The sequence below is a fragment of the Hesperophylax consimilis genome, chromosome 12, assembly GCF_061612785.1.
Source record: "Hesperophylax consimilis isolate HC1 chromosome 12, BYU_Hcon_1.0, whole genome shotgun sequence".
NCBI lineage: Eukaryota > Metazoa > Arthropoda > Insecta > Trichoptera > Limnephilidae > Hesperophylax > Hesperophylax consimilis.
In genome coordinates, this window is record NC_142847.1 from 728502 (window position 1) to 756397 (window position 27896).

The 27896-nt window shown below is 36.0% G+C and overlaps 1 protein-coding gene across 4 annotated transcripts in view; it reads left to right on the forward strand.

The window, feature by feature from the left end:
- gig (TSC complex subunit tuberin) overlaps nucleotides 1-27896 on the forward strand; it is a 75861-nt gene that overhangs the window by 34039 nt on the left and 13926 nt on the right. For 3 of the 4 annotated variants that reach the window (XM_089638006.1, XM_089638009.1, XM_089638007.1), the window contains exons 15-26: nucleotides 3001-3156; nucleotides 5879-6075; nucleotides 6658-6771; nucleotides 10294-10448; nucleotides 10549-10674; nucleotides 15094-15246; nucleotides 16616-16753; nucleotides 20844-20964; nucleotides 22369-22569; nucleotides 22702-22869; nucleotides 23162-23319; nucleotides 23642-23774. In XM_089638006.1, the coding sequence (XP_089494132.1) occupies nucleotides 3001-3156; nucleotides 5879-6075; nucleotides 6658-6771; nucleotides 10294-10448; nucleotides 10549-10674; nucleotides 15094-15246; nucleotides 16616-16753; nucleotides 20844-20964; nucleotides 22369-22569; nucleotides 22702-22869; nucleotides 23162-23319; nucleotides 23642-23774 (1820 nt within the window). The remainder of the gene's footprint in view (nucleotides 1-3000; nucleotides 3157-5878; nucleotides 6076-6657; nucleotides 6772-10293; nucleotides 10449-10548; nucleotides 10675-15093; nucleotides 15247-16615; nucleotides 16754-20843; nucleotides 20965-22368; nucleotides 22570-22701; nucleotides 22870-23161; nucleotides 23320-23641; nucleotides 23775-27896) is intronic. The other variant, XM_089638008.1, reaches the window with a different exon arrangement.

Sequence of the window (27896 nt, forward strand, 5' to 3'; positions counted from 1 at the left end):
GGTAAAACGCCGAAAATTGTATTTTTACGTGGTTATACATCGTCGTAATTAGTATTATTATTTTGTAAATCTGAATCGATTTACACTGGAATGTCGTATTTTTTCAAATTTATTTCGAATATCCGAGGTTAAAGGGCCGAGAAAATACATTTTACGCAGATATATGTCGTAGTTTTACGAGTTTACGCCAAATATCTGCATTTAAAGGGTCGGCCGCGACGAAACTCGGCCGCGTAATTTCGATTTACGCGTAAATATATCGTATTTTTATTAACTTTACTTCGAATATCCGCGTTGAAAAAATACGGCGTGACGGAAATCGGCCGAAAAATTTCGATCCATGCCGAAATATGACAAATTTTTACGAATTTACTTCAAATATCTGAACTTACAAGGCCGTCCGCGACGAAAAACTGCCGACAAAATTCGATTTACGCGGAAATATATCATATTTTTTACGAATTTATTTCGAATATCTGAATTTGAAGAGCCGGCCGCGACGGAATACGGCCGCGAATCCTCGTTTTACGCGGAATATATTGTATTTTTACGAATTCAAATTCAGATATTTGAAATAAAGGGCCGGCCGCGACAGAAAATTACCGCGAAATCTCGATTTACGCGGAAATATATCGTATTTTTACGAATATCTCAATTTAAAGGGTAGGCCGCGACCGAAATCGGCAGCAAAATCTCGATTTACGCGTAAATATATAGCATTTTTACGAATTTATTGCGAATATCTGAATTTACAGGGCCGGCCGCTACGGTAATCGACCGCGAAAATAAAGAAATAATTGGTATTAATACGAATTTACAACTAAAATACCACCCGGATTTGAAGAGGCGGCCGAGAAAATCGATTTTCGGCGTTTTTTTTTTTTTTTTTTTCATAAAATTTCGAATTACGTGGGAATTTGTTAATTCGAAATTTGATTTTTGATGTCCGCTGGATTTCGAATTAACGAGGTTCTACTGTATTATGTTATATTGAGATGTCTTTATGTTATTGTATTGCAGTGTCTCGTTGTGCCCAGCAGTGTGTGACAGCACTGACAATCTTTACCCTGGAGATGAGAGACACGATGGTGAAACTACCGTGTTATGTACATATTATGTTATATTGAGATGTCTTTATGTATTGTATTGCAGTGTCTCGTTGTGCCCAGCAGTGTGTGACAGCACTGACAATCTTTACCCTGGAGATGAGAGACACGATGGTGAAACTACCGTGTTATGTACATATTATGTTATATTGAGATGTCTTTATGTATTGTATTGCAGTGTCTCGTTGTGCCCAGCAGTGTGTGACAGCACTGACAATCTTTACCCTGGAGATGAGAGACACGATGGTGAAACTACCGTGTTATGTACATATTATGTTATATTGAGATGTCTTTATGTATTGTATTGCAGTGTCTCGTTGTGCCCAGCAGTGTGTGACAGCACTGACAATCTTTACCCTGGAGATGAGAGACACGATGGTGAAACTACCGTGTTATGTACATATTATGTTATATTGAGATGTCTTTATGTATTGTATTGCAGTGTCTCGTTGTGCCCAGCAGTGTGTGACAGCACTGACAATCTTTACCCTGGAGATGAGAGACACGATGGTGAAACTACCGTGTTATGTACATATTATGTTATATTGAGATGTCTTTATGTATTGTATTGCAGTGTCTCGTTGTGCCCAGCAGTGTGTGACAGCACTGACAATCTTTACCCTGGAGATGAGAGACACGATGGTGAAACTACCGTGTTATGTACATATTATGTTATATTGAGATGTCTTTATGTATTGTATTGCAGTGTCTCGTTGTGCCCAGCAGTGTGTGACAGCACTGACAATCTTTACCCTGGAGATGAGAGACACGATGGTGAAACTACCGTGTTATGTACATATTATGTTATATTGAGATGTCTTTATGTATTGTATTGCAGTGTCTCGTTGTGCCCAGCAGTGTGTGACAGCACTGACAATCTTTACCCTGGAGATGAGAGACACGATGGTGAAACTACCGTGTTATGTACATATTATGTTATATTGAGATGTCTTTATGTATTGTATTGCAGTGTCTCGTTGTGCCCAGCAGTGTGTGACAGCACTGACAATCTTTACCCTGGAGATGAGAGACACGATGGTGAAACTACCGTGTTATGTACATATTATGTTATATTGAGATGTCTTTATGTATTGTATTGCAGTGTCTCGTTGTGCCCAGCAGTGTGTGACAGCACTGACAATCTTTACCCTGGAGATGAGAGACACGATGGTGAAACTACCGTGTTATGTACATATTATGTTATATTGAGATGTCTTTATGTATTGTATTGCAGTGTCTCGTTGTGCCCAGCAGTGTGTGACAGCACTGACAATCTTTACCCTGGAGATGAGAGACACGATGGTGAAACTACCGTGTTATGTACATATTATGTTATATTGAGATGTCTTTATGTATTGTATTGCAGTGTCTCGTTGTGCCCAGCAGTGTGTGACAGCACTGACAATCTTTACCCTGGAGATGAGAGACACGATGGTGAAACTACCGTGTTATGTACATATTATGTTATATTGAGATGTCTTTATGTATTGTATTGCAGTGTCTCGTTGTGCCCAGCAGTGTGTGACAGCACTGACAATCTTTACCCTGGAGATGAGAGACACGATGGTGAAACTACCGTGTTATGTACATATTATGTTATATTGAGATGTCTTTATGTATTGTATTGCAGTGTCTCGTTGTGCCCAGCAGTGTGTGACAGCACTGACAATCTTTACCCTGGAGATGAGAGACACGATGGTGAAACTACCGTGTTATGTACATATTATGTTATATTGAGATGTCTTTATGTATTGTATTGCAGTGTCTCGTTGTGCCCAGCAGTGTGTGACAGCACTGACAATCTTTACCCTGGAGATGAGAGACACGATGGTGAAACTACCGTGTTATGTACATATTATGTTATATTGAGATGTCTTTATGTATTGTATTGCAGTGTCTCGTTGTGCCCAGCAGTGTGTGACAGCACTGACAATCTTTACCCTGGAGATGAGAGACACGATGGTGAAACTACTTCCAGAAGTTTTGTTGGACCTGTCTAAAATATCTGCTACTGTTTACATTGCTGTCCCAATACTGGAATTCTTATCAAGTAAGTGCTGATTATGGAGTATACACGTTGACGCAACTATATGCATCTCCCTTTAACATATTGTCACCTTACTGTTAAGACCTCGTAAGTCTATTTTAGAAAAATGTTGAGGAGATCAAAAAAGCACCACCAAAAATTTATTTTGACAAATAAAAATACAAATTAAATTTGTTTCATTCATTTGTTTTTTCAAGCTTATGGTATTACCGACATTATTCTGAAATAATATTTTTTACTCTAAAATGATATATTTTATGCTGAAATAATATTCTTTATGCTGAAACGACAATTACTTACGAGCTTTTGAAATTAGACAATAGATGGACGAATATAATTCCTAGGGTTACCAGCTTTTAACAGGATTTAAAATGATTTATTTTTTGTAGAAGAAACTTCAATTTAGCAAAAAATTGAACTTACGAGGTCTTAATAGTAAGGTGACGATATGTTCCTGCATTCCTACACCCAATTACCTGTTCCTGCTTGACAGTGTGGAGTACCTACATTCGAGGAATTGCAACAATTAATTTATATATATATTACCAGTCTGTTAAGAAAACTGGTGCAGTGAACATGTTCCTTTGTGTATTTAATTCGTGATAACCAGCAGGGTCTCTCAAGGCCATAATATAGATCGAAAAGACCAAGGGTAAGTCAGAATCCTTTTTCAATTCTTACAGAAAACCACCAAACTGATTTGCATACAATATTGCAACATCAATACATAAATGTGAAAGTTATGAAATGTTAAATATCTTATTAATATTTTATTTTATCCCGCAGCGGGAATGAAACCCACAACCTCCCAAGCTAAAGTCAATTGCTTAATCCATAGTTAAGGAGGCAGTCTGTAATTTTGTTATTCATTAATACAATAAAACAAAGAAAAATGTGTAGGTCATATTACACATTGTAGGTTGTTTTCGATGAGGTTGGTCAAGAATTTGACAATGGCATGCAGCTGATAGCTTCATTTCACCTCTCCCTCTTCCGAGACGTTACAGCAAACATTTATAAAAGGGAAACATTTAAGTACCTACCTTCTTTATGATCATTATCTATATATTATATACACCATAGACATATGAATATTAGTAGACCTGCCCTAAGTGATTAAAAGCGTATTATCCCCACTCCCCATACCGGTTCCATTGGAGCCGGCTGTGCTCGCGTATGGCCTCAAGTGAAATTTGAAAACGTGACGTCATCATTCTTGTGCGAACTATGGTCGAGGCATCATCGGTTCATTTTACGAAATAACACGGCAAAATGTTGACTTGTGCTATGAAAACTTGTAAAAATAGATGTGAAAAAGAGAATAAACCCAATTGTCGTATTACATTCCATATATAAGCATTATTTAACTTTATTTTAAGCATATTCACATCATATAATATGAATCAGTTGTTACTATCACATCGAGAAACGTCTGGACGCGAAACACAAAGCTGGTTGGTTGCTGGGAAGTAAATTATGAACATTTATAAAAGTGTCTTAACTAAATACTTAAACGAAATATTCGACTCTGAAAATAGAACCGAATTTGGACTTCGCAAATTTGTTCATAACGTGGCGAGTAATTTGCGCTCCCATGTAAAAATGTCTATTCATTCAAAAGCAGATTTTACTTTTAAGAAGTAAATGGTGATATTATAATGCGAGATGCCTATTTACTGTCAGATTGATTTATTGACGAATCACAGTCAGCTTCACCCCCTTCGTTCTTCAACAGTTGATTTTACCCCTCGCCATTATCTTCTCGTCTATTAATTCCTATGTCTGTGATATACACGGTGTTTGGAAACTCGTAGTGTCGGGAAACTAGTGAATCTATATCAAATTTGAAGTTGGTTTGTGGAATAACTTTTTTGATTTGAATTTTCGTTTTCGTGTAAATATCAGCTGTTTAATGTGTTTTAAAATGCGTTAAAGCACAGAGCCGGCTCGAAAGTATAATCCATTGTTTGCCATTTTAGTTAAAAATATTTTTTTGGGTTTTCTTGGGGAACTGATGCAGAACACATAGAACATTATTATATTTTATTATTATATATTGTCCGAAGGAAAACATACGAAGTAGATTCATACCTCTTCTTTTTTTGAACAGATGAGAAGATCCTTTTCTTCTCTCTCCATTTCTTGTTTTTCCTTCTCTGCCCTCTTTCTCAATCTATTCTATAGATCATAAAGGCAGTTTCCAAAATAACATTAAACAATTTTAGGCATCATGACTCTAAATATTGTGAAGGACTCACCAATATGAGTGATCGCTACTCTCGAATGGTAAAGAGCAATAGTAAAAGAAAGGATTTATTCTGTTTTTCTTCATGCCATTTTCAATGTCTATTTTTTCATCCTCCAGCCAACATGTCAGTTTTCCACTTGTACTACAACTTTCCAGACACATAAAGAATAGTGTCCTGGTGTTGGTTTGTTTTTTAAACAAATCTACAATTTTATTCTGAGATTGATGAAATTGCGCACCCTTGACCTTCAAAACGGGAAGAAGGTCACTGTCAATATGAGATTTCTAAAAATCACTCTCAAAGCAGAATTTTGATATTTCTTATTGAAACTTATTGAAACTTATTGAAAGTCCCGTTGTCATTGGGTGTAGTACGGCATCCTCTCCTGGTTCCACGACACGTCTTACCAAGTATCTGAGCCTTCTTCCCATTCCTTCCAGTACCTTATTTGATAATTATTTTAATTTTTTTTTCAGCGCTTACCCGACTGCCGAAAGTGTTTGCCTCCTTTGTGGGAGACCAGTACATGTCAGTGTTTGCCATCCTCTTGCCGTACACCAACCCCTTCAAGTACAACCACTACATTGTGTCACTGGCGCATCACGTCATCGCCGCCTGGTTCCTCAAGTGCCGTCTGCCATTCCGAAGAGATTTTGTCAAGTTTATCAAGCACGTGAGTTATATTCCTGTGGAATAAAGATTGATTATTTTTCCTGTCTATCATTCTAGATCCGACAACATTGAAACTTTGATCAGCTGTGTTGCAACAAATAACCCTAACCTCAAAAACTCCAGTTCTGTCAATTTCCATAGATGAATATAAAGTTGTAATTATTTTTCCACTATAAAATTTATCGAAAACAAATAAACCAAAGAGAAACTATGTGCTTTAATGAACAAAAATGAAGGGAAATGGTTAAAAATATAAAATTACCATGAAAGCGATTGGAGAATGTGCGGCCTGTGTGAAAGAGTTTTTATTTATGTAAATCATTTTCGATTTGTACAGAAAAATTCAAACTGCACACACAGACATTAAAAACTTATTATATTTTTAATTTTATTTTTTTATGTGACACCTCACAAGAGCGCCCCCGTCTGTACAGTGTAAAGACAGGGGAACTATGTCGCCACCCGGTTGGGCAGCGTTTTGAGGCGGGTTAAGGTAGGGGCTGTAAGAAGAGATTTATTAATGCGAGTCTTGAAGAGGCCTGGATTATATGAAGGAGGAAAAACTTAATTTTTTGTTTTTCAGGGTCTGCATAATAATATTTTGAAGCCTTTTGAAGAAGGTAAGCTGAAACAAGACATTATGGATTTGAACCAGGACTCTTCAAGCAGAAAGCGAAGCTCAAGTTTAACAGAACAAGTAAGTATTCCCATTTTTATAGGTTATGTTTTCCATTAAATTTAAAATCCAATTTAAATAATCTAACCGAGTATGTACTTACTTTTAACCCAACCTTTTTTGAAAATGTAACAGACAAAAAATTTAATTGGTTCTCTTATCAAGATGTGTTTTGTTTTTTTCTTTGGGCTTTTCATTTTCTATTGCTTTTCCCAATCGCCGCCAAGCCCATGTTATTTAACACCTCGTATGCCGGGCCCGCATATGCGCGGCCCATACAAATTTAAAAAAAAAAAAAAAAAAAATTATATGCGATTTTAACCCTAATGTACAAAGAATTTGTATGGAGAACAAGGTCTTAATCGCTTGAGCTATTCTCGTTCTTTACGCATCATATTTCAGAAACACTTGAAGCTTCTTCCACATCTAATTTTAAATTTTTCTGTGGGATGCCAACTCAACCAAAAATAACGGTCAAAGCAGGTCAAAGTGAAACATCGCGGTTCTATTTTAAAGTGCCAAAACGAAGTAATTTATCAATAAAACGTAAGTAATGTTTTTTTTATACATAGTTTATTGTTCACGGCATGTGTTTCGGTAAATTTAAAATACGAAAACTCAAAATAACCGACAAAATATTACGTCAAAGTATACGCCATGTCTTCGTGATAAAAATGTTCGTTTTATTTCTAGCTATGTTCCATCATATATTGTGTGATTTGCTTTGTTTCGTATCTCATTTTGCAGATAAATCAATTGAGAACATATATCACAGCCTTTGATTTGTCCATATTTAGTTAATATTTTACAAAAAATAATATTCTAATGTCCTCCGCGCTAAAAAAGTGTCCGAGAAATTTTTTGACGTTTCTCCATCAATATTCACGTAAATATTGCCTAATCTTATAAGGATTGTACATTATTATGTAAAGAAAACTATTGAGATTGTGTATAAAAGCCCTAGTTTCGTCAATATTTAGTTAATATTTTTTAATTAAATAAATACGAGACATCGGAAACCTGCACAAATACACGTGAACTGTTTATATGTATGTGTGAGAGGCCATCTTGAAATCATATCCGCGCCTGCGTAAAACGCACTTCGATCTGCGCGCGCAAATATGAACGATTTTTACAAATTCAAATTTTGTATGGGAGCTACAGGGTTCTTACAAAATACATGATTTATTAGAAATATTTATTTCTAATAATATTTATTAGAAATATTATTTTTTATTTATAAAAATGGTAATAAATATCACAAAATTAGATCAGTTATATAGGGTGTGCAAAAAAGTACTAACAAACTTTTTTTTTGTTTAGGTATAAAATATTTATACGCGTATTGATTTTTTTTCTTTTCTTTCTGTCTATAGGAAACCGACCACGTCGTTGCGGAGTTCTACGGATTCACTGATAGCGAGGATGAATCCCTCGCCGGTGATGTAGAACTTCCGTCAATGGTGGAAATGGATGTTATGGATGGAGGATGAGTTGGAGCCTTTGGAGGAGGGGGAGGAGGAGAATCCAGAGGAGCAGACCTTCACCTGGTCCGAGGATTTCTCCACCTTCACGGGTCAGCGTGAGCATTATGCCGTCCTACAGCCTGGCCCATCACCCGACGTGTTCCCTCCGACAGTCGCTACATCTCCATATGACGTCTTCTTATGTGTTGTTGTTTATGGTTTTGGTTATTTGTTGAATGTGTGTTATCATTTGTTACTTGGATTTTGTTATCTGTGATTGTAATTTGGTACTGGTTGTTGTTATTTATGGTTTTAATTATTTATTGAATGGGTGTATTTGTGCATTATTTGAATAAAAATGTTTACTGAAACAAGTGCATTGTGCATCTTTGCATTGTTTGAATTTTCGTTTCCATTCATTGTATCTTCCACTTTTGAGGAGGACAGAAACAGTGTCTAAAAATTTGAATATTATAATAATAAATTTATGTATGTGAAAAATGATTTTTTTCGCAGTCTCTCGACCAAAGATTAAAAAAACGTGTTTCATGTACCTGTTCTAAAACTGAAATAAATATGATGAAATTTTTTTCTTATTTATTTTTGAACCACACAGTATCTGAATTTAAAAAACGCATTTAAATAAATAAATAAATATTAATAAAAAAAATATTAGAAAATTTTATTTTTATTCCCCGAGTCATGATTTTTTTGTCACCCTGTTCTTTCAAACACATCTGTATACATGGGCTGGCCGCCATTGAATTCAGAGCAATGCAAAAAGATCGCGAATTCTTCTAAGGTAAACTCTTACTTCTTTCATTATTTTTGATATAAATTGATTGTGGACATAATAGATTTGAGGTATCATCAGAAAGATAGTTTTATCTACATTATTTTGATGTAATTTTTATAATATTTCACCCAAGAAAAGTGATGAAAATTTACTTCGTAAGAAATGTCAAAATTTTTACGTCCTAATGAATAGTTTTATTATTAGCATTATTTATTTACAGGTTTCTTGTACAAAATAATATTATTAGTAACAACAGTTGTATAAACTACCGAAATCTGGAAGAATTGTTATCATATACTTATAAAATACGACACAAAAAAATTTTAAGTGGACACTTGACGTTTGATTTTTTTTTTGAATAAATGAAAATATTTTACATTTTCAAAGAAGTGTCAATGGCATTACTTCTTCGAAAAAACCTTTGGATTATTTTTTTTCACGAGGGGTGTCTATTCAGGTTTGTGTAGAAATAAAAAAATCAGTTAATTTTCTTATGAATATATTTTTTTTACATTTGTTTGCCGAATGGGAAAATTTTTACACATTTTTTTTGTTAAAGTTAGCTATTCTGGGAAAACTTGTAACAATATTATCATGTAATATATATGAATAATAAGATACATTATCTGATAAACAGAAAACAATCGCAAAATAAACAATTTCTTTGTTTTTAAACGGATGTTTGACCAAAAGGCAGGAGAGTAATTTGCGCGCGGTTTTTTTCAAAAAAGCTTGGAATTTCCGAGCATACAACAGGTTAAAGCATTTAAAATAAATTCAAACAGCTCGGAGTATGAAGATACAATCATAGGTGATACAACGGTAGGCAGCATAAATAAACCACTCACTAGATCGATAACTCCATGCTTTTTGTATGAAACAAATTGGTCCACTATTCAACCATAGATATGCTCATTTAACCATAGACACATTTTTGGCATGTAATAATTCTAATGACGAGGAGAATAGAAGAAACTAAAAATAAAAAAAGAAAGCATAACCATAGAGAATATAATTCTCATTCGGAGCCTACCCCAATCACTAGCTTAAAATATTATTTTAAAAATAAAAATGTTTGAAATGCAAAATTTTCTCTCATGACAACAAGGTTATGTCTATATGAATGGACATTTTCAATTATGATTTGAAATACTTGACCAAGTAGGTAGGAACCTTTTAGCTAATCTCTTTTGAAAAAAGAACAATAGACAAAAAAAATTATAGGTTTTTGCCTCAAGTTGTGGTGAGCTATTTTATAACCAATGTTTTATTTAAATAAAGGGTTCTCGTCGTCGAGAGTTACCTACAAGAGCAGCCCTTGGAGAGATGCACACACCCCACGAGGCCTCCAACACCTTCCACATTGAGCTGACCGAGACCTGCATTGACCTGATGGCACGCTACACATATTCCCCAAGTATATCGGCACCCAAAAGGTGGGTTACAGTTCATTAGTATTTTTGAATTTAAAAAAATATTTATTTGAATTAATGATTCGTCATTATCAATAATATATATATTTTAAAATATTTCTAGATTACACACAGCAGAGTTTCTATTGTCAGGAGGCCAGACCATGATGTGGCTGCTAGGACACAAGATCATCACCGTGACCACCTCGGGCTGTGCACAGAATGCTCTGCGACAAGGACTGTGTGACAGGTAACCTAACCTAGCTTACTGTGCCATGTCGTGTTAACATCTCCTCCGGCATCTAGCTCTGAATCATACTTAAATATATTGCTGTTTTATACTTACCTCTTCAGCCGTATACTCTGCCTTCTCACCAATTCGGGTTGCTTGGGTGGGGACTAGGGAGGTGAATTTAATTAAGAAAATCTAATAATTATGAGTTTCGATTTTAATTGGGTTTGTCAAGTTTTAATACTAAATCTAAATTATGCTTATGTCTACTTACTTCTAAATTTTAACTAATTGTCATATGGTTCGGATACAACTAACTTCGTGAAATCTTCTGCGTTCCGCGGAGGCGTTTCCAGGCGCGGTGTCGTCCGAATGCAGCAATGGGGCTGTGGCGGTTGGCGGTGGGTGGCGCGCGGTGTTTATTATTTTGGTTTATCACTATTTAATGTTCACAAGATACATCGGCACTTTGCAGCATTATCCGTTGAACTGTTATTTTCGCAATGTTTATTTGACACTTTAAATCGCAACAGCACTTTACAATACGTTCGTTTATTATCCTGTTTTAGTATTGTCCACTTCACGTTTTAGTTTAAGCGGCGATATCGACTGTCCACTTTGTACAACTCACTTTCTTTGTTTCTTAGGAACCTCTTTCTAACTAGCTCGTCTCTCTCCTGTCCTCCTATTGACTGTCTAGTTCCTCTCGTAGGACCTGTCACCCTACCCCGCGTCGCCCTACCCCGCACTTCTCACTTACTTCTTTAAACCCCCCGTCTGTCAACACTTGTCTTTGGGCGCACACTGCGGGACACTCTCAGTTTATATCTCAAATTTATTTGTGACGAAATTTGATTTGTCACACTAGCTTACTGTGAAAAGTTGTGTTAACCCGAGGTTTGTACAAGCAGCCGTTTGAAAAATATCCATTGTCTGTGCAAGCTAATCGCCGTGCCCGAAGTGTGTTAAGCATCTTGAAATGGATGTCTGCCATAATATGCGTACTAGAATTAGTAATAGATTGCATTTTTTCCTTTAACTCTACACAGGAGGCCATGAGGAAAATAATTTAATTCAGGGCCCATGTCATCTTTGGGGATGCTGTGTGGAGGGTTTTTTACACATCCGCCACCAAGACCTAGACAATCCCTCACCCCTGTTGTATTGTGGTGAACGAATATTATAACACGTTTGTATTTGATATGTTATTTATTAAACCAGCCCAGCTGGCGATCTGTTGACAAGTGGTGACAGCTAGGGTTTGTGTAGCACAGACAATATATTAGGAAATGGCCATAGATAACATTATACTGATAACACCAACATCCCTCTTTTCCTAATAAAGAAAAACAAGTCAAGACAAGATGAACATTACAAATATAAATTTTTCTTTTCAAATAAACATAATTCATGACATAGTAATAAACTGTAAGTGAAATACAATTACCAAATTTAATTATAATCAGATGGATTATATCTATCAGGTTTATTAACAATTCTGCCCGAACGAGTTCGAATGCTTGCCTCATTGTTTGTCAGCTCATCAGAAGTTGTAGGACCTGGATAGAACGGGATGGAATGAAAATCATTGTCAAAACGTACACCTTTCTCCGATGAACTATTTCCATTCAGCGGTGATGATGATTCCTGACGTGATCTGTCTAAATTTAAGTGTTTCCTATTCCTGCAATATCTTGAACCATCGGGAGTTTCAACAATATATGACCTTGGGCATCCTTTAACAATTTCTACTACAGTAGCTGGTGACCATGAACTTGACACATCTTTTTTAAAAACTACTTTATCGCCTATCTTCAACTCAGACAAGTTCCGAACCTTTTTGTCAAAATATTTTTTCATTTTGTTTTGACGACCCTTAAATTTATCTTCATATTCTTTAAATCGCACGACTTTTGGTCTAAGTTGACTGGATGTTACGGGTAAATTACATCTAAGTTGACGTGACATTAAGAGGCTTGCAGGGGATGGAAAATTATTTTTTGGACTATTTCTTAAATTAATGTGCCATGAATTCAATGTTGAATTAATATTGTTACAATTTAATGTATCAATTGTATAGTCGTGGTTGGGTATTTTACTTTGTGACAATGTACATATTAACATTAATTTTCCTACCTTTCAATTTCCTATTAAAACAAAATTTCGAATAATGCCCAATCTTGAGACAATTAAAGCATTTAGCTAATGATGCCGGGCAGTTTGTGCGGTGAATTTGTCCACATTTGGTACAGACTCCGCCCTGACTTCCGGATTGACCTCTGGATAGACTGCTCGGACTTCCCGATGGACTTCTGGAATGATTGCTCGGACTTCCGGATTGACTTCTGGAATGGCTTCTGGCTGATAGTGAAGATGAAGAAGGGCTTCGTAGAACTTGTTGTATAATATTCCCCTCAAGACTTCTTGTGTTTTCCCTCGATACAACAATCGCTCTTGACAAATTAATCGCTTTTTCCAAGTTTAACGACGTTTCTTGTAAAAGTCTTTCTTTCAAGTAGTAAAGATTTCGATTTAGGTTACATATGAATATGTCCTTTATTAAGGATGTTTGTAAATTGCCGAAATCACAAGTTTGACTTAGATTTTGTAGCGAAGCAATAAAATCTTCGACTGTTTCACTATCGCCTTGCTTCCTCGTGAAGAATTTAAATCGTTCCACTGTCACATTTATTGTGGGTATGAAGTGTTTATCGTAAAGGAGTAAAATACCGTCGAGCGTTTTTCTCAATTGTGAGGCCAAATGAGTTAAAAATTTCTACCCCTTTCGGGCCAATCGTGTGTAGAAGCCTGGCCACTTTTTGAATTTCCTTTTCTTCATTAAAATTATTAGCCATCATATAAATAAGGAATGATTGCTTAAATTTCTTCCACTCACCCGCCATATTTGGAACAATCACCATAGGCACAATATGACTCGACATTTTATTTCTTTTGACAATTTGTTTTGGATACAAATTATTGACTCTTGATGTGACTTGACTTGACTTCACTCACAATATATTTATTAAGACACACCTGACACCATGTTGTATTGTGGTGAACGAATATTATAACACGTTTGTATTTGATATGTTATTTATTAAACCAGCCCAGCTGGCGATCTGTTGACAAGTGGTGACAGCTAGGGTTTGTGTAGCACAGACAATATATTAGGAAATGGCCATAGATAACATTATACTGATAACACCAACAACCCCCATGAACCCGGGCACCCCTGCTAAGTCATTAAACCTAGTTAACCACTAGGGGTGACCTATGGCAGGGTGTTGATTATCCAATAAATGGTTCCTGGGGCGGCGGTACTTATACCCCCTTCCCAAATTGGTCAAACATAAAAACTGCACGAACTATACCATGAACTAGTTTAAAAATAATATATAATTTAGGTCAGGTTGTTTCAGAGAATTTGAACAATTTATCAAATTTAAAAGTTCATTATCAATTTCTGTGAAGATTCTATTCAACTTCTGTTATTATTTCAGATTTGCGAATCAACTGGCTAATAATGCTATAATAACCGAACTTCAATAGAACCTCCACACAACTTGAAAATGAACTTTGAAATTTGTCAAAAACAAAATTGATCAAATTCTGTGAAACAATCCATTCTTACAACTCTAGAGTATAAAAGACAATACGCAACTGAAAGTAATCCCGTTACGACCGAATATTTTGAATTTAATCAAAAAACGAGAATTCCAACTACTGACTCGAATTACTCGTAAATAAGAACTTATACCACAAAATTCCAAATGTGAGTTTGATTCACCAGTTTCCCGCTTGAACCACGAATTTCCGAACACTTTCCCCACCGCGCTGCGCTGACCGCAAATCTCCCCGAAATTAAATCGTAGGCCAAATAATAATACTAACATCATGAAATGAACTTAGCGATATCGGAACTAGCTGTTTAAATCTGATGTGATTTAAAAATGGCAAGTAAGTGATTAAACATATGTAAAAAAAAAATCATACTAAATACTCTACCAAAATCGTAGATCCAAAAAAAAAACCACATTTTTTTACTAGTACTTTTTTTTACTTAAATATTTCCGAATCGGGATGTTGAATCGCAGAGTACGGCAATACGCGGTTATAATGTATGTTTAATATTAGGATTAATAAGTTTATGAATGAACAACTAGCGACGAAAGAGTTTTGACAGTTGGGAAATTTCGCGGGTTCTATAACAAGCTCTTAAGGGGAACGGCTGCCCTGCCCTTTTCATACAAAACTTAATTTTGGATTTGAGGACAAAATATTTCTCTCTTTACTGATAACTGAGAACATATCACCGCAGCTCGAGGGATTCTCTAGCACCGGAAGTGTTCTCTAGCACCGTCAATGTGATGGACTTCTTGTTACAGACATTGATATTTTATTTGTGAGGGTACTCACAGTGTTGATTATTTTCAGATGTCTCTATCTATGCAAGGCCCACGCTGACTCATTACAGAGTCCCTATGGAACCGGAGGTACCGTTACATCAGGTACCCTCACCGCAGGTTCTGAGTCTGATCGAGGATCCAGCGAAGGGTTACTTCAAACTGTGGGCGCCGACATCAAAAGGTAAATATCATCCTTTACAAACTTGCAGTGTTCTTGGCAGATGAATTGCTATCTTTTAACATGGTGCCATTCTCTTAAATGTACAAAACAATATCATGTCAAAAATTGACAAGAGACGGTTCTATTTCAAGAAATTATTGCTTAATATGTTTCTTTATTATTTTAGTTATTAGAAGAATAGGGTTTTAATGCATTCAGCTTCAGAATCATTTAGGCTTCCTAACAAGCATTCAAATAGTTGATAATATTAGTGATTTCAAACAACTTTACAACATCATTACTGAGAATGGTTGTGTTTGTAAAATGTTAGTTTTTTAGTATTAACCATCATTCTATTCTATTAAACATTTCATCAACTGAATTCAGATACAGATACCATCTTCCCAACAAACACAGCTTTCTTTATTCAAACATTATATTATTTTAAAATAAAACAATAATATAGCTTCTTCAGGGCAGTACAATACTTAACTTAAATTTAAAATAGACGAGTATCATCAAAAGAAAGAGCTCTTTTTCAAAAGGGAACAATTTAAGTATCGGACTTTTATTTGATTTAAACATAAACATAAAGTATCTTCTTCGTACAAACAAAAGGTTGTATTATTATCTGTAAACAATTCCATTTAAAATTTGATTAAATGCTGACGAGCCGGGAGTCGGCAGTAACCAGAAACCTTTTTTGAAGTTATAAAAATAAAAAATGGCTCTGATTGTCTATTTGATGGCCATGCTCAAAGGCTGATCATAAAACCAAACTTAAAATGATGATGATGATCAAATGCTGACGGGTCGAGAATCGGTAGTCACCTGGAAATTTTTTGAAGTGGCAATCATAAAAAATTCAATATAGCGCTGATTGCCGATTTGATGATACATAAAAAACATTGTGTTATATAAAATCAAACATACTACTTTCAGTTGTCTGTGCCGTTCGTTAGTCCTGCGTGTAATCTGGTTTAAACAACTCAAATTTGCTTTGAATTTAAGTGGAATTTTTTAAATTGGAACTGACTGGTGAAGATTTTAGACAAGCGATAAAGTACCTACCTATAGTATGATACTTTGAACAGAAAATTATTTTAGTTGTCATTTTCAAAATTGGTACTGATCTGTCAAGAATTCAGACTATCCTGTGATTTTTTACAGGTCTGCGCTAATTTATTCTAATGTTTGAAAAGAGAGAACAGCGTTTTTATGGGAAAGATATCGCCAACGGATGTGATGTATCCTGAACATTAATTTACTTGTGAAGCCATTAGAAAAAGAAAGATAGAAATATAAAAAAAATTGTGGTGGAAATTTGAAGTGTCGATTTCCTAAATATTGTGATGCCGGTATCAGTGGTGTGTATTTGTTCTGTTTGAAGATACACAAAGTATAGTCTGCAGCACAGCAAAAGCAACGAGACCACCTATTCGTCCTCATCGATATCGGACAATGTTCTGTATCCGCCCTCTGGTTATAATACCCTCTCGCTGCAGAGCTTATCCGCTCAGACCACCCGGTAAACTTGTAGCAACCTTACCAACTATCTCTACGGTTCTTCATCTAGTGTACTCCTCACATCATTCATTGCATGCCTAATATTCATTCCTTTTTGTATATATGGGTTGAAATTTGTCTATTGCCATCTTTTTAACTGTATGGGCCAGCCAATTTGCACACCATCTTCTATAATCTGTCAAATCAATATATAAAAGGGATTTTCTATTTTTTATTTGAACAACTTTTCTTTCATAACCTTCGAAGGTTATACATATCAATGTAATATACCTTATAAATAAAAATCGGAAATGTTTATCTGGGACACTATCTAGGTTACAAACCAATTCTTTAGAAATTTTTAATCATTCAAAAAGATATCTGCCAAAAATATGGGAAAAATTAGTTGCAAGATAATATTGTTAATTCTGAATTTGAAATATGAGATTGATAAAAATGACTTATAATAATCAGATCCCAATGGTCGAGTGGTTAAAGACGTTGTACCAGTAAGACAGAGATCCTGGGTTCGATTCCCAGTTGCGACTGTTAAATTTTTTATTTTTCTGTGTCTTGTTCTGTTTCATGTTTTGTTTAGATTTATTAGTATTATCTTCTTACCTTCCAATGAAATTCATATTTTGTTTCCATTGATGACTGGAATCCATTATTAGACAGAAAACTTGTTCTTTTTTCCGACTAGTAAAATATTATTTTTGATAATGCAGAAATGGAGAAAAAACTAGTTTATTAATCTTCCTCCAAAGCTGTAGTCGTTTTGTAAGGCCCATCACACCTATACTGTCACAACACTGTGACTGTGTTTGCTTCGAATCGTGCACATTTATTATGATATGAAATGTTCAAAATGTTTTTATCAGGACTTTCATAGACAAAATGTTTTGAAGGTCTTCATCAGATCTTTCATAGACAAAATGTTTTGAAGGTCTTCATCAGATCTTTCATAGACAAAATGTTTTGAAGGTCTTCATCAGATCTTTCATAGACAAAATGTTTTGAAGGTCTTCATCAGATCTTTCATAGACAAAATGTTTTGAAGGTCTTCATCAGATCTTTCATAGACTAAATGTTTTGAAGGTCTTCATCAGATCTTTCATAGACAAAATGTTTTGAAGGTCTTCATCAGATCTTTCATAGACTAAATGTTTTGAAGGTCTTCATTAGATCTTTCACAGACTAAATTTTACATGTACAATAATAAAATATGTTTAGAATATAAAAATTAATAATAATGTTTTATATTCTAGGTTGTTATAATTGGTTACTATTTTCTGTGTTTTATGCAACGTTTTGTGTGCGTTTATGCAACGTATTCAAGTTTTTCTCACATTTTAAAGTGTCAACCAAGAAAATAGTAATCAACGAAAAAAATATTTAAATTTAGTGCAATGTGTTAAATTAAATTCATGTTTATATAGTTTCCTTTCGGATACACATATTTCATGAATACGTAGTTTCATTTAGAATACAAATAATTCATGAATATGTAGTTTCATTTCAGATACACATAATTCATGAATATGTAGTTTCATTTAGAATACAAATAATTCATGAATATGTAGTTTCATTTCAGATACACATAATTCATGAATATATAGTTTCCTTTCGGATACACATATTTCATGAATATGTAGTTTCATTTAGAATACAAATAATTCATGAATATGTAGTTTCATTTCAGATACACATAATTCATGAATATGTAGTTTCATTTAGAATACAAATAATTCATGAATATGTAGTTTCATTTCAGATACACATAATTCATGAATATATAGTTTGCTTTCAGATACACATATTTCGTGAATATGTAGTTTCATTTTAAATACAAATAATTCATGAATATGTAGTTTCATTTCAGATACACATAATTCATGAATATATAGTTTCCTTTCAGATACACATATTTCATGAATATGTAGTTTCATTTCAGATACAAATAATTCATGAATATGTAGTTTCCTTTCAGATACACATATTTCATGAATATGTAGTTTCATTTCAGATACACATAATTCATGAATATGTAGTTTCCTTTCAGATACACATATTTCATGAATATGTAGTTTCATTTCAGATACACATAATTCATGAATATGTAGTTTCCTTTCAGATACACATATTTCATGAATATGTAGTTTCATTTCAGATACACATAATTCATGAATATGTAGTTTCCTTTCAGATACACAGATTTCATTCTCTTAAATTCACCTTAGTGCAATGATAATGTAATACAATGTAACTTTGTTTTACCCAATCTTTATGCATGTATTTTATTAATGAACATGCATTAGTCATTTTAACATACATATATATAACATCAATAATATGTTTGTATTCATCCTTTCATGTAGTGCACAATAAATTAGTTAACACAATAATGCATATCCAACGAAATAATATTTGCATTGTAACATTGTAACATGGTAACCTTTCTCATTACAACATTAATATTCCAACCTTCATTCATAAAACAGTACTCTCTCAGTAATACGCTGCTCGATTAATCGACAATAACTATAATCCACCGTTATTTTTACTATTATTTGTGTCTCAAATTCAGTAGTTCAGACTGGAGCGCCAAACATTGAATACTGACGGTTTGGGTCATCTCTCACTCTTACACATTCAGTCAGTATACCACCGTCTTGATTGCTCTCGCTGACCATTTTACCTGTCACCACGGTTAATTATTGTTGTTTTAGGAAATATCGGCTCCTCTAGTCCTCTGTCTCGGTGCATTCTAGCAACTGTTGCATCAGCTTCTGTTTATTTCCTTCTGACAAGTTTTTCAACTTTACAAAATGAAGATTTCTCGCTAGCTCAAACATGACACCTATGGCATATTCTATAGATTGAGGTGGATCCTTTGGTTTTGTAGAGGTGTAAATTTGTATTCTTCTGTAGTAGTGTGTAGTAGATTTGAATGCAAAGCTCAAGCTCTAGGTTGCCTCTTTCTAACACCGTTTAGATCATATTTCTCACTACGACAGTAAGGGAGATATGTATTATGATTTCCAAACGAGACCAAATGAACAAATTAGCCTGATAGAGTTAAACTTTGACATTTTATGAAATACCTGTTTTCATTTTAGCATATTTAGTATGTGTGCACTATAATCCGCCGCTTTCACTAATTTGATAATTGCCCAGTTTTTGGAGTGACGGATTAGTGAGAGAGTATTGTATTTATTAATTTAATCCACTGGTGTGTAATATTCTACATGAAAAATTAAAATCTCCTGTTGGTAATGGTTTATTAAACTGATCGATCAGTGCTGATAATTCACATTAATTTTATATACTGTTCAAACCAGTGAAAAGTGGCAAACTATAATATGTATTTCCGTTACTTTTATAGACCATCTGCACAGCATTCACCCTGAATCTGAGAGTTAAAACTGGGAACTACAGTAATCCCTCAATCTGCACTGTGTTTTATCTGTGGTCAAGTGACCATTTCTATGCTATAGAAACCCAAAGCTAAATCGAATTCAAATTTTGTTCTATTTAATAATTGGCAGGACAGCTAACTGGCCATGTTGGACCCTCTCATTGAGAGATAATCACAGTTTAGGGTTTCAAAGCTTAGTGGAGCCTATTTCACACTATTTAATAGAGGGGGATCCAGCATAATTGGCAGGACAGCTAACTGGCCAAGTTGGACCCTCTCGTTGAGAGATGATCACAGTTTAATGGAGTCTATTTTACATTACGAAAAAGTGCAAACAGTCCTTCAAAAGAGGAGGAAACGTACTCTATAAGAAGCTTTTTCAACTTATCTAAAAATTGTAGAATTTGCGTTAAAATTTTTGGACCCTTTATATAAATTATCATTTACAGTGATTTATTATGTACATGTTTCTACATAATTGGAAATATTCAACCTATATACCAAAGGCTGATATTTTCATCGAACCTATGATTTTATATATTGTCTTCTAGTCTCCATTGTGCAGTTTCATTGATTTGAAGAGGAATTACTGTTCATATTAATTTCTCAATTAACATACAATGAATAATGAGCTTTTATAACCTTAAAACATTGCATTTCAATTATTACTTACAAGTTTTTTAATTTGAAATAGCCAAAACTCTTCGGAGAACAAGAATGAACCCCCTTTGGGATCTCCAAAGAAACATCCGGAACAGGAAACGGCACAGCCAGCACAACTCAGCCTCAAACTGGAAAGTCTTGCTAGCAAACAGGTAAATTAATAAAATAAATATTTCTCGTTCCACATACGAGCCGTCTTACACAAACACACGGCCCATTCTCATTAAGCCAATTCCTTTTGTGTACGTCGAGTTTTACGCATGTGCACCGCTGCACCGGAAATCAATGCTGCTAGCTCCTTAGAGCAGACTCCATTAAAATACCTGTAGAATAGACTCAGCATGCCCACATTACATCCGTGCATTAGAGATGGCAATCGGTCTGTTAACAATGGATTGTCAATCAGATGGACCTCCCTTCTTTGCACAAAATCAAGTAAGTTTAAGTATCAAGTATTGCGAAGATCCAGGGGCTCTATTCCTGAATCGAGGGCGCTCGTAATCGCCGTCGAAAGTACGTACGTTGGTCGTCGTTGCTATTCCCGAAATTGGTCGAAGGTACATACTTCGACGCCAAACGTCAAAAGCCATTCCACACGACAACTACTGGGTATAACCAGTAGAAACAGGGCAGCGAGTGGTAGGTTGTTGGCGTTTCTATGGAATTGGCTGTCAAAATCTATTCTAGCTGTCAATTTTTATTTTACCGCGCGGATTCCGCAAATGTAAAAGTGGGTGAAAATTTCCCACTTACTAAGTCTTTATCGGAGCTTACAAGCTCAATTAAGAGTTGCTTTTGGCAATTTGTAATATGTCCCGCAGCCATTTCTGTTTTGAATAACGAATAACTGTTGTCTGTTTGACAGTCACACCATAGAAATCCCAAAAACATCAGGAACATAGACAATATTCACAGGGGTGCCAATATAATCATCTCTTCTACCAACTTCGACCGTTCGACGCTCAAGAATACGTAAAATTGAAACATTCGAAAAAGTTAGTCGCGACGACTAGTAGTTTTTCACTTGAAGACGGCGCATACGAAAACGATTGATCGTTTAACTCCAGAATCGCAGGCCAGCCCAGAGGTGGCTCCTAAATTCAATTGTTGGGCGTACTTGAGATTTATGTAGGGTTAGCATCTGGTTACCAGTGAAGAATTTGCTAGCCCTATACAAGAAGCCCAGTTTCTTTGCAGCCAGATTTACTAGGGCTTCTATAGATACTTGAGCCGGTCTGATATACTAACAAATATTTTAAGTATTTCATTATCTTTCTGAACCATCAAAGACATTGTAAATAGCCGCTTTAATATTTTTTATGCATAAGCAAAAATAGCAGTAAGGTCGTTACCTAATTTTTTTCGATAATTAAATATATTTCACATTAAATCCATTAAGAAAGAAAACCAAGGCGCATAATTCACGTCGCTTGGAGGTGATAGTGAAGCGTGCTGCCATCAGAATTAATGGGAAATATCAGAAGTTGGAGTATTATATTAAGTATTATTAATATTGTAGGGTAGTGAACAACTTATTAAAGATTTTCTATTTCCAGTCTTCTGAAGAGAAATGTTTCCTGGGCGGCCTGCCCCCTCGTCTGGAGCGCATAGTGGGTGGCGGAGGCGGCAGCGGAGGCGCTGGGGGCTCCGCCCCAGATGCGCGACCTCACTGCGGCTGCTGGTGCGGCGGCTGGGCCGAGGTGAACGTGCGGGGGCCCACGGGTGACGTGTCGTGGGTGATTCGCCTCCAGAACCAAGTGAGTCCTTTGGATTATTTGGATTGCCATACATTGGTAAGTCAGGATGCATTGCAGAACACCCAGAGTTGTTCCCTGTAGTTAGTTGGAATTGGTTATTAAATGCATTTAAACTATACTGATTTGTTTCAGGTGAACTTTGACTCCCTGTGGAGCGAGTTCCCCTTGAGTGACATCTCGTCTCTGTTCCTGGGCGGCGGGGCGGGCCCGTCCCCCATGGCTAGCGGTGGGCCTCCCCCGCACCTGGGCAGTGCCGCCTCCATCGCCTCCAGTGGATTCCAGGATGCCCGGAGCGATGTGGTCAGTTGGCATTCTATTTGAAGATAACAATTAGTTGCGATATGTCGTTTTTATGGTAACAATTTTTCACTAGGTTCCATGACAAAACAGAATACATGATAACAAAACAGAACAGTAACAAACTAAAACACTGTTTTGTCCGATTACCATTCTACTAACCTCATCATTTTCCGTTCCATTTGAATAAAATCTGGTGGAAAATTGTTGCAAAGTTTTGTGCCAAGAATTGTTTGTATTGTATTGTAATTGTATGTATTTTTATCATTACCTCGACATTTGTATGTAATTCCAGTTGTCAGATGGTGACCCCCGCTCCCGCAGTGGCAGCGGAGGCTCCCAGCCAGAGCAGATCCAGAAGTCCAGCTCCGACAGCGTGGTGGGGGCCGTGGCCCCTCCGACGGCCCCCCATGCCTCCACGCACTGCATCGTGGCTCAGCCGCCCATCATCAGGTGCTGCCCGTTTGTTGATACCTTGCCTGTTATTTGATATTATTATTATGTTAATACTTTATGAACTCCAACCCTTGTTTGAAGGTCTTTGTCTTATTTTATTTGTGCGTGAATTGAAGAATTATAACCAGAGATACTAGCTCTTTTACGGTGACTGTTTCGTTGTCGTTGAAGAAAAATTCGTCAATCTAAGTTTTGTTGGCCTTACCCCGCTCCCTCATAGGCCGTTAAGGAATCTGCACAGATAAGTGTGTGTGCCACACACACAATGGGAAGATTAGAGGGAAAGTTGGTTGTAACTATCTGTGGTGATTTGTTTTAGATCCCACATCAGCACTGTTCCAATCAACATCCCCGGCTCCCCGCAGAGGCAGAACTCCTCAGGAACAAACACTGATGACGAAGAAGGCCAGGTCAATCCCAATGATCCCTCTCTAGCTTTCCTCGATGAAGCGGTAAATACTGTGTTGCTTATTCTTCATTTTATCATTGTTTTATAACAGCTCCACTGGCAAGCCGGAGGTGGCAGCTTGGGTTCAAATCCTGGCGTGCACAAGTCGTGTTTGATAGTAAGCTGACATTTCATGCTGATATTTAGACGGCTTGTAGCACTGAGAATGCTGAGCTTTGTTTTACGCACTGCAAGGTTAACCCAATTAGGGTATTTTGTGAGGCTGAAGGTGGCGGAGAGCGGAAGGAGATGGGAAAGAGGAAGGTGGGGAATTACATCATTATTCAGCTCTGGTCTCCAAACATGGCTTAAGCCATTTCTCAGGGCGTTACACAGAGTTTTTTTGAAATCAAATGAAGACATTAATTTTTCTCTTATTTTAAACATCAACAGCCTTACTCATAATCGCAACACTACGATAATACGGACAGGTTAAGTGAAATTTTTACTCATAATAGCGCCAACTCGCGCGCATGCGCATTGCCTAATCTGACCGTATTAGCAGACGTCAGAATTTAACCCACCCGAAGACCAGGATTAGGCAGTATATGAGCGTATAAATTCGGAAATGGCTGACTTCGACAATTTTGACGTTTTGACTGGAGCTTTGGCAAATCTTGACCGTATTCATCCACCACGGGCACGGAAAACATACAAAAAGCGGTATGACCCATTTACGGCGCTAACGGAAGGAGATTTTAGGTCCAAATATAGATTCACCAAAGCAAATATGAGACGTTTGATCGATTTGGTACGGCCATATTTGCATGTCAATAACAAACGGGGTGGAAAAATATCTACCGATCTCCAAGTTCTTTGTGCCATACGATACTGGGGCAGAAACGAGGTAAGGATAGTGTTTATAGTTGCATTCCTGTGAAACAAATCAGCAAAATCGATAACTAAACAGTTTAAAATTATTATAACATTTAAATTATTATAACTAACATTTTTAAATTATTATAACATTTTTTTCGCAGATTTTTTTTTTTTTTTTTTATATTTACTCCACACAGGAGGCCCTGAAGAAAATAATTTCCCTCGGGGCCTATGTCATCTTTGGGGATGCTGTGTGGATACAAGATGATTGTGCAGATTTACATGGATTTAGTCAACAGACAATGTCCCGTATTGCCAAAAGGGTCGCAACTGCATTTGCCCGCCTTGCTCCACAGTACATTAAAATGCCACAATGTATTGAAGAGCAGCAATCAACAGTTACAAAGTTCCAAGGAATAAAACGTTTTCCTGGAGTAATGGGTGCCATTGACTGCACACACATTAAAATAAGGAAAGTTGGGGGTGATGCCGGCCAATATTACATCAATAGGAAGGGGATATATTCCTTAAATGTCCAGGTTTGTAAAGTGATAACCTCAATACGTGTCTGAAATATAAACATTAACCAACATTGATTGCATGAATAAATTCATTCCAGGTGGTGTGCAATGCAGATCTAAAAATTATGGATATTGTTGCTCATTGGAGAGGCAGTACTCACGATGCCCGTATTTTCCGGGAAAGTTCCATCAAGCAGAGGTTTGAAGAAGGTCACTTCAACGGACGACTGTTGGGAGACGGAGGTTACCTGTACACCATATCTGTTCACCCCAGTTAGGAACCCAAGAAACCCCAGAGAAGTGGCGTATAACAGGGCTCAAATATCTACTCGCAACACGGTGGAGAGATGTTTTGGGGTATGGAAACAGAGATTTCGTTGCCTGCTGCGGGGTATGTCAGGATCTCTCGATACCATCAAGACAACTATCGTAGCTCTTGCTGTTCTCCATTGTCTTGCCATCGATATGAATGATCCTCAGTTAGGTAAGAATACAACTCAAAATAAAAGATGTGTTAAAATGAAACATAATATAATATGTCAGTTTTTAGATATTCCTTACATTAGAGTTTTGTATGTACTAATGCTATGATTTGTAATTTGGAATAGATGATGATGGATGAAGAACATGATGAGGGTGCAGGAGCAGAAGCAGGTGGTGGTGGTTTCATGGAAGTAGCCCCAACACAATGAACAAGTAGCCCCAATCAATCATATTGGAAATGCTACTAGACAGGTGTTCATTGATCAACAGAAGCAGGTGGTGGTGGTTTCATGGAAGTAGCCCCAAATGAACAAGTAGCCCCAATCAATCATATTGGAAATGCTACTAGACAGGTGTTCATTGATCAACATTTTTAAATGTATTAGTATGTACTCAATATGATTGTATATACTTATATAATTATATCACACTGAAAAAATGTACATACTCAATAGTATAATGTACCTGCGACACAAATGCATATTACACAATAATGAAGATATAATAATAAGACTAAGGTATGATCAATATTGTTTATTTATTTTTATTTTAGGGAAATCAGTTTACAACGTGCTTAATTTAGTGTGTAATTCACCTAACTGAGAAACCATTTATAGATTTCCTCATTATGTTTACATGGGCGTTGAGCTGGTCTATTTATATTACAAGGAAATCAATTTGATGTACGTCTGTACATTTTTATTTAGCACAGTGAAGAACATTAATAAATGTAAACGAAAATATGAAATATAGATAAAATAAAATTATTATTTGGCTATCCATCCATCTTTCAGCATCGACATTTTAATTTTGTGTTCCTCCTCCATGAACCTAATCCTGGTCTGCGACTCTTCATCAAGCTAACCTTGGTCTGTGACTCTACTTCCTGTAGACGAATTTTGGCCCTGGATTCGTCTTTCATGAGCCTGAACAAGTACTCCATTTTTTTTTGGTGCTCAAGGTGCATTATTTTTTTTGTTTCTTCAAAGACGTTCGCCTTCATTTGGGCTAAGTCGTCTTTCTGAAAATAAAAACATTAAATGACGAACTTTTCATAACTGCTAACATAATTATTCTATTTCCAACTTTCTATTATAATTTTTCCAATTTCCAATCCAGGTAAGTATGTTTATGTATCTTTGTAAATAATAAACTTAGATAGTGCCTATATATAACAAAGTGTACAGCAGAGGTGATTTCTCACAAAAACGGCGCTTTAGAATTATTATTTTTATTAATCCATATGTTAACACTACATACAAAATAACTATATTCAACTTTAGTCACCATGAAACAGGCAGTCACTTAGTACGGTGTTTTAATCTATTCTCTGCAAATCTCTTAATTATCGTGCATTTCATACATAAAAAAAATAATATTCATATATGAGTTATTGTTTTTCTTAGTAAACTTTCAGTTTTGGTACGACAATAAAGTCAGTTGAGCAAACAAAAATGTGGTGTGAAGAAATACTTACTTTATGGCGTGGTCGCCTCCGAGGTGGAGGTGGAGGTAGAGGTGGAGGGCAAGCGTGCAGCGGGACATGCTGGATGGTGTGTGCTTGTGGTGATAGTGGCGGTGGTGGTGAATCAGCTTCACTTGTTTCCTGTTGATATAAACAAAAGATTATGTCCAACTGAAAAGTTACTGCTTTAAATATTGCAAATAGTTAGCACTCATTGTTGCGCTGATCATTTAAGTAGGTTTAGCAGGGTGGCCACAGACCTGGAAAACCGGGAAAACCGGGAATTATCAGGGAATTTTACCGAACCGGGAATTATCAGGGAAATGTCAGGGAATTTTAAAATATTCTTAAAATATCAGGGAATTCCAACAATAAAACGAAATTCGTTATTTACGATTTAAGTCCCAAAGTTGTGTTTTATTACTTTTAATTGCGGCCTGTGTAACAAAAGATATGCCTACAAAGACAAACTAGATAAGTAGGTATTTTTTTATTATTATTTTCTTAAATAGCCCTTGCAACACAATCATGTCGTAAACCACCCGCCTTGATTTTTACCCTATACTATGTAGGTGCGAAATCTGTAAAGAAAAAGCTAGCAAAGTTACAACAAAGTGTCAAAAGGGTCGGACACCCAGTACGGTCGTAATAAAATTTAAAGATCATCATTATCAACATTTTTACAAAGTATCAATACAGTAGAACCTTGTTAATTCGAAATCCACGGGACATCAAAAATCAAATTTCGAATTAAGGAATTCCCACGTAATTCGAATTTTGATGAAAAAAAAAATACGCCGAAAATCGATTTTCTCGGCCGCCTCTTCAAATCCGGGTG